The sequence below is a fragment of the Myotis davidii genome, unplaced genomic scaffold (assembly GCF_000327345.1).
Source record: "Myotis davidii unplaced genomic scaffold, ASM32734v1 scaffold594, whole genome shotgun sequence".
Taxonomy (NCBI): domain Eukaryota; kingdom Metazoa; phylum Chordata; class Mammalia; order Chiroptera; family Vespertilionidae; genus Myotis; species Myotis davidii.
Window position 1 is genome coordinate 329,778 of NW_006285787.1, and position 7,359 is coordinate 337,136.

At 38.6% G+C, this 7,359-nt stretch overlaps 1 protein-coding gene across 1 annotated transcript; it reads right to left on the minus strand.

Moving 5' to 3' along the window:
- Positions 1–5,454: 5,454 nt before the first annotated feature.
- Positions 5,455–6,432, minus strand: LOC102752625 (olfactory receptor 4Q3). The gene has a single exon (XM_006756771.1). It carries the CDS (start codon positions 6,397–6,399, stop codon positions 5,455–5,457), a length of 945 nt encoding a protein of 314 aa, XP_006756834.1. The 5' UTR covers positions 6,400–6,432.
- Positions 6,433–7,359: the final 927 nt, after the last annotated feature.

A 7,359-nucleotide genomic window follows, 5' to 3' on the forward strand; every position in this document is an offset into this window, starting at 1 on the left:
AAACAAAAAGGCAACCAACCGAATGGGAAAAGATATTTGCAAACAACAGCTCCAACAAGAGATTAATATCCAAAATATATAAAGAACTCATACAACTCAACACCAAACAAACAAACAATCCAAATAAAATAAAATAAAAAAATGGGTGTAGGACCTGAGCAGATACTTATCCCAAGAACACAGAACATTTAATTTTAAAAAAGAACTTATAAATGTGACTTTTTACATAATTTTGTGGAAGCATATACTATCATCTAACAGGAAATGTCTTGTTTGGGGGCTGATTTTAATATGGATGGGGGAGTTAGGGCTTTTACTGTCACATGGCAGGGGCTGGAGTCAAAAGCTCTAGTTCATCATTTTGTCCAGTGGTTCTCTAAGATCAAACAATTGTGCAGTCTTCTTTCAGTCTCTATTTCCCTTTTAATGTCACAGAACAATTAGCAATAATAACATAAGCAGTCAATATTTATTGAGTTCTGACCATATGCAATCACGCTTATTAGAGTTTAACAATTATTATTTTGTTTAGTTTTGCTGAGAATCCTGTGAAGCAGATACTATTGTTCATTTTACAGTCAAAGGGGTGCTGAGAGTTTAAGTCACTTGCTTTCTGGGAAGTGATGGAATTGGATCATGATGAGGTTACTTGACTCCAGAATTCATGCTTTTGACCTCTCTGCTCTACTCCCGTCATCTGGGCCCACACATTGTCTTAGAATGCTATTTACCTTACTCTTGTGAATACTGAGAGATCTTTAATTAGATATTCAGTGGTCTATTGATGCATGGGGGAACACCCAAATGAAAAGATGTCTCCCACATTTCCAGGAATATAAAAGACACTCAGCAAACAGTTGTTAGATTAACAAATGGATAACAAATTAAAATGAATATTAAAACATCCAAAAGATCACTATGAGTTATCTATTAGAGGAACATCTCCCAGGAAATGTTTTTTTTTCTAAATTAGGGGTAAATGTGATGGCATGCTGATTTCTTTCCAATAATAGTTCCTAGTTTCTAAGAATTTTAAAGAGAAAAACTTCTCCTCCTAAAAATCCCCAATAAATTGTTCCTTATAAAACTATATTAAAGGGTAATTGGTAAATAACTATTTAATAAATAGTTAGGTCATTTTCATATAATTTTGCACAATTTACTCAAAGTTGGGCAAGAGAGTGGTATAGTGGTTCTAAGTATTGCTGTATTGGACTACTAACCCAACACAACAACAATAACAAATAAAACACTACTTTTCCTTATTCTTATTGGCCTCTTTACTATTATTTCCCTCACTATTATTGGCTCATTGAAGCTAGGCTGTAAATGTTCATTCTTAATTCCCACGTGCTCTGAAAATATGAAGTCAATAATCCTCCCATGATGACATAAAGCAGGCTTGTCTCTGTCTCCTTTTAGTTATTTCAGTAGCCCACGGACCACAGGAGCTGGAAAGAAGGGGAAGACCCACCCCAAGTATCTGTGGGACTCAGAGCAAGAATATAAATGGAACCCAGGTACATATATCTAAAAACTATAAATCAAAGTAATAAACTTTAAATGTCCTGTCTCTAACAAAGCCTGAAAACATACTGAGAGAATAGTGTTCTCATACTCTTGTAATTACTGGAAATCCAGTTTCAAATTTAAAACCTTTAGACTCCTTGAAATACTTATACAACAGGCATGGCAGTGTGGGAAGAGCAAGCGTTGGTTCTCAGTCCCCAGCCCGCCTCTTCTCCTGGTTCCAAATCCCAACACAAGAAGTCCCCATGTATGAATGTGGACTCTGCATCCCAGATGGCTCTACCCACACACTTAACATACAGTGCCCCTCAGCTACAGGTGCACACACATCAGTATGATCCAACCTCAGGAGGACAGGCCCAAGGAAGAGACTCAGGCAGATCCTGGAAGTGAGCTTATGTTATATTGAAATTCGGAGAGACACCACAACCAGAGGGTCGAATTTTGGAGTTTTTATTTCAAAGCCGACGCAATGGGACTGCGAAGGGCTATTGCCACTCCAAACCTCGCGCTCCTGAAATGAAGTTAGGGGTAAGCTTATAAAGGCAAAAAGAGGGGAAAAAAAACTCTAGGATTGGTGCCATGAGACCTTATCTTAAGGCCTGGCCTGGCGCCAGCCCTGACAACTCCGTCTGGGAGTATTATAGTTTATGGGCTTTCCAATATGGTAACAATGTTTAACCAAACAAGTCCTGCAAGATAGATGATTCAAGAGGGAACAGTGACCAGACCATAGACTGATAAGAATGTACACCAGATTTCCATCACAAGCTCAGATTTCCAATTCCCCTTTCCCCCCGCTTTTATTTTCCCATTATTCAAGCAAATATATCTACAGAAGCTAGAAATAGCATAGTTACTTATCTGGTTTAGTTATATCCTGGAATTAACAGGTCAATGGACCATCTGTGCCTGAAAGACAGTCCTAATAAAATTTATGGGAATAAAATGGAATGCCTATGGTTCAGATAGAGGGCAAGGGGACAGAATGGAGTCAGTTCTTTCAAGGTCCATTCTTCACTCAGAGCATTTGAGCAGGGAACTCTATAGATAATATCAGTCATGTACAGTCTAAAGAACAGACATTTTATCAGCTTATTAATTAAGAGAATTAATGTAGAAAGTTGATCAAAATAAGTATTGGAGGATTGAAAATGCCAAAGGGAATATACAAAGTTCTTGTTTTTCTGAATATTAAGCTACCAGTCCCAGGTATCAACAAGACATTTAAAATCATTCCCTAAGAACTTAAGTTTTGCTATGAAAGACGGACATTAGGGAAAGGAGGTTTTACAGTCAGCTGATACAACAAGAAAGCCTGTTCCTGCAATGTGCCTGGCTGGCTCACAGCATCACTTAAGCCTTCCTGTCAGCCCATGTGCTCCTTTCTTGCTGGAGGCTAAAGCAAACAGTAGTTAGTATATTAATGCAAAAAGACCCATTGGAAGGCCAATGGACTTTGATACTCAGCAGAGCTGAAAATCAGCATAATACTGCCCTGCTGTGGGTTCAATGGCTCAAGGCAATTTCCTAACCTGATAGTCCTTATGCTGTTTACCAAACTTTACCTTTGATGTTCCTGTATGCATTGCTAATGGGAAAATATGTATTCAAGTAAATAAAAAGCAGACCAGGCCAGAAGTCCAGGTGCCTCTTCAAGAAAGAGGTCTCCACCTGTCCCTCCCCTCCCCCCATTGATAGTGATCTTACTGGTCTTTCAAAGCACATTTCCTTGCACCTGGAGACCATGACAGCACAATTACTCTAAATGGCCTCAGTGGCTCCAGATAATGTGTCTCCATTGACTCAGTTGTCCCAAGACCCGAAACTATAATTAATCTTTGTAAGATAACTAACTTGCTCAGTCTAAACTTCTGTAACAAACTGCTTTTTGCAAACCAGGTTCCTCATTCCAAACCTTGAGATGTAATCAATACCTTTGTGATATTTGCCTATATAAGTCTGATGTTTCTGCCAAGGGGGCACTACGAGATTGGGAGAACAATTGCCCCCTCATAGTCCTGGTTTTGAAATAAATGTGGCTCCTTAATTTGACTTCTTGCGGCGTTTGTGTGATTCGTGGGGTACAATAAACACTTGTATAGCATTTTCATTTGTGTGTCAGCCCCTCCCGCAGATCCTGAACCCACTGCGCAGGTAGCGGCACTTTCTGTCTGGCAGCTTCCTCCTGTGTGCTCTTCTGGATGCTAACTGTGGGCAATGGATCTCTGTGGAAATGCTGTGAAGTGAACGAGAAAGAGGAGAGTGTGATCCATACCAGGGATGCCACTCTCACCCTCACTCATTCTCTAAAGAAATCATCCAAGTGGTAGCCTTGTTCCTGGTCTGTGAAGAGATCTTCTGTAGCAATACATACATACACATATGCATACAGATATATACATGGTTTCTTAAACATAAAGTTGCTAACTTCCAGCACAAAAATGAAAGTCCACTCCTTATTTCAATGTAAAGAAAGCTCTTATGTGTTGAAGGGTATTACAAATTACATAGTAAAATCCTAGTATTAGGTGGAATTTTAAGAATATTTTTTCTAAGGTATGTTTTTCAGCTAAGCAATCAGAAAAGTCTCTCCATAGCAATTGATTAGGAAATAAAGCAAATATAAAAATACTTCTAAAAGTGCATCATTATATTATTATTTAGTAAATAAATACCTTTCACTAGCCATAAAGTTGCAAAGAGCCTTATATCAGAAATAGATAACCTTAAATATAAATGTTTAAGGGAAAGTTTTTAGGGACATCCTAGTTCTGGAGCTTCTATACAGATATAGTCAAAATTAAGTGATAAGTCCATGTACTTGGGATAAATACTCTTTCTATGGAGAAAAAAAATTAGCTTAATCTTAACCATATAGTTACTACCTTTCCTGGTTGACTACACTTTTTCTAAATGATCCTGGGCAAGACACTTAACAAATCTAAGTTCACTTATAAAAATGAAGTTGAATAATATTATCTACTCCTGAAAGCACTTTTGGAGACTGAGAGGTAATAACTATGATAACCTCAAGGGCAGGGACAACTCTTTTTTTTCTTTAGAGTTTGTAACTCTTAAACATTATAATCAGTTAAAGAGTCAGGTTATCAACTTTCCCTCACCATAATTCCACTCGAAGAAACACTTGAGATGAAATGGGGTGCCTCTTTTAGAGCAGAATACTAAAAAGCTGCCATCAACCAATACTCTCAGACTCCCTTTTTCATACATAAACTTTGTGAGTTGTTCAGCTGCATTTCTAAAACTTGGCACAATACAGGACACAATTCCTGGGTGAACATTCCTGTACAGGGAGTTAGCGATGTTTTCAGGCTTCGTTAGAGACAAGACAAAAGGGAGTCACACTGCTTCTGAAAAGACTCTGATGAGACATCAGAAGGAACTTCCTGACACCAAACCCTGGATTCTTAGACCCTGGAGAGCAGGACACCAAAGGTGATATGATATCTTCTTTCACTTGAATAGAGTTTAAAAGTAAAATGAATTAAATAAAGGGAGACTACTAATAGGCAAAGGATAGAAGAGTTGATCTTTCAAAGCATCCTCTTGCCTCTAGGAAGACGGGTGCCCGGCTAGCTCAGACTCTTAAATAAAGGAAGTTACTAATAGGCAAAGGATAGAAAAGTTGATCTTTCAAAGCATCCTCTTGCCTCTAGTATTTGATTAATTACTGCTATTTTTTGCAGGGCAGTAAGCACTCCTTTATTCCCTGCTTAATATTCAACACCTGAGACAGTCACCTATATCTCCAACTATAATCAAGAGCAATAATTTTATGCTGGTTTCTCTTTTCTACCAAAGTCACCAAATTGATTTTTATGCATGTACTCAGGTACAGGATGAGTTAAGAGTGTCCCAAGAAAGCGTATGGCTTCTAAATCACCTCTTCCTGCTCATCCTTTAACAGGACAGCAAGCAGGACGCTACATGCTTTTTGCTCAGCTTCTTCATGGCTGTCTTCATATCAGCGTTTCTGAGTGTGTAGATGAGGGGGTTCAGCATAGGTGTGATCACCGTGTAAAAGATGGAGAACACCTTATCCACAGGGAAGCTGCAGAAAGGCCTCAGGTAGATGAATACACAGGGCACGAAGATCAGACTGATCACTGTTAAGTGGGAGGCACAGGTAGAGAGTGCCTTGCTCTGGCCCTGGCGGAAGCGAGTTCTCAGGGTGATGAGGATGACAGCATAAGAGAAGAGCAGGACCAAGAAACAGACAAGAGACAGTAGACCACTGTTTGAGACCATCAGTACCTCTACCACATATGTGTCCATGCAGGCTAGCTTGATGACCTGTGGGACATCACAGTAGAAGTTGTCCAGTTCATTGGGGCCACAGAAGGGGAGCTGGATGACCAGTATGACCTGTGTGATAGAGTGGATAAAGCCCCCACACCAGCAGGCGAAAACCAACTGAAAGCGGAGCTGGCAGTTCATGACTGTTTGGTAGTGCAAAGGATTACATATGGCAACATACCTATCATAGGCCATGACTGTCAGCAGAAACATCTCCGTGGCTCCCAGAAAATGCAGGAAGTAGATCTGAGCTAGGCATCCTGGAAAAGAGATGATCTTGCCCTGCCATAGAAAATCCCCTAACATCTTGGGCACAGTAACACAGCTCAGGCATAGGTCAATGAAGGACAGATGGCCCAAAAAATAGTACATAGGATATTGGAGTAAGTGGGCATCATCTCGCACTGTTACCACTATCAAGAGGTTTCCCAGGACAATAGCTATGTAAAACAACAAAAATAAGAAGAAGAGAAATAGCTGCAGCTCCCACGTGGATGATAAGCCCAGAAGAACAAATTCTGTCACCTCTGAATTGTTTTCTTTTTTCATTAAGTCAAGAATACCAAGTGACCTAGAAGAATTAAATTGGAACAAGAGAGGTTTATGTTAGACAAAAGGGGGGGAAGTCATCAAATTTCAAATCTGGTGTTTGTAAATCATATTCTAAGACTGAAAACTTAAGCAACTTCTGTGAGGTAGGAAATGTACATTTCTGTATAAATAGAATGAGGAATATTTTGTATCCCTTCAAACTTTTTATTCCTGCAATGCCTTTAAATTGTATTTACAACACACTAGGAAGGCAGACAATGACCTGGGCATGAGGTGATGATAGCATAAAAATAATTTCATTTTTTAAATAGAGAGAATCATATTCTTTAAGGACAAGAGTTCTGGAATGAAGTATCTGGATCCAATGCCTGATTCTAATGCACCAATGGAGTGACCTCAGGCAAGGAATTAAACCTGAGTTTTATTCTTTGTTTATTCAGTTGAATACAGGGATAATAGTATCTCCCAAAGTTGCTTTGAGAAACAAATGTAATCTTTGAGCAACAAACACTTTCCCCAAAAAATAACTAAGTCCCTCAAAGTGAGGAAATATTTCTTATTTGCCTTTGTACTGGTATTGCATCATAATTTGTCAAATTGATGGGAGAATATTTTGTACTGTAAATTGCGATATTGTACAAAGGTTAATAGTTATTAAAAATGAGCATGTTAAGAAACAAATTACTTAGGAAAAATTGGGAAATTTGTAGAAATGGGTTAGATTAGAAGAAATAAAATCTTTACCTTTAAAGTTTAGGAAAGCAACAAATTCAGGATGAGTAAGATAGTTGCTGGGACACACTAATTACAAAAATAAAAAAACAAAGACTGTGACCCATATCATTGAAGCATGTACAAAAGAGGCTCACCATAACCCATTTTATAGGAAAGGATAATAAGAGAAATGAGAATTATGCTGCTTTTGGACTTTCAACACCCATAAATCCACTTAAGAGA

Bases quoted from the DNA above. Each gene is read 5' to 3' on its own strand.
- LOC102752625 (XM_006756771.1), bottom strand. From the start codon at position 6,399: ATGAAAAAAGAAAACAATTCAGAGGTGACAGAATTTGTTCTTCTGGGC.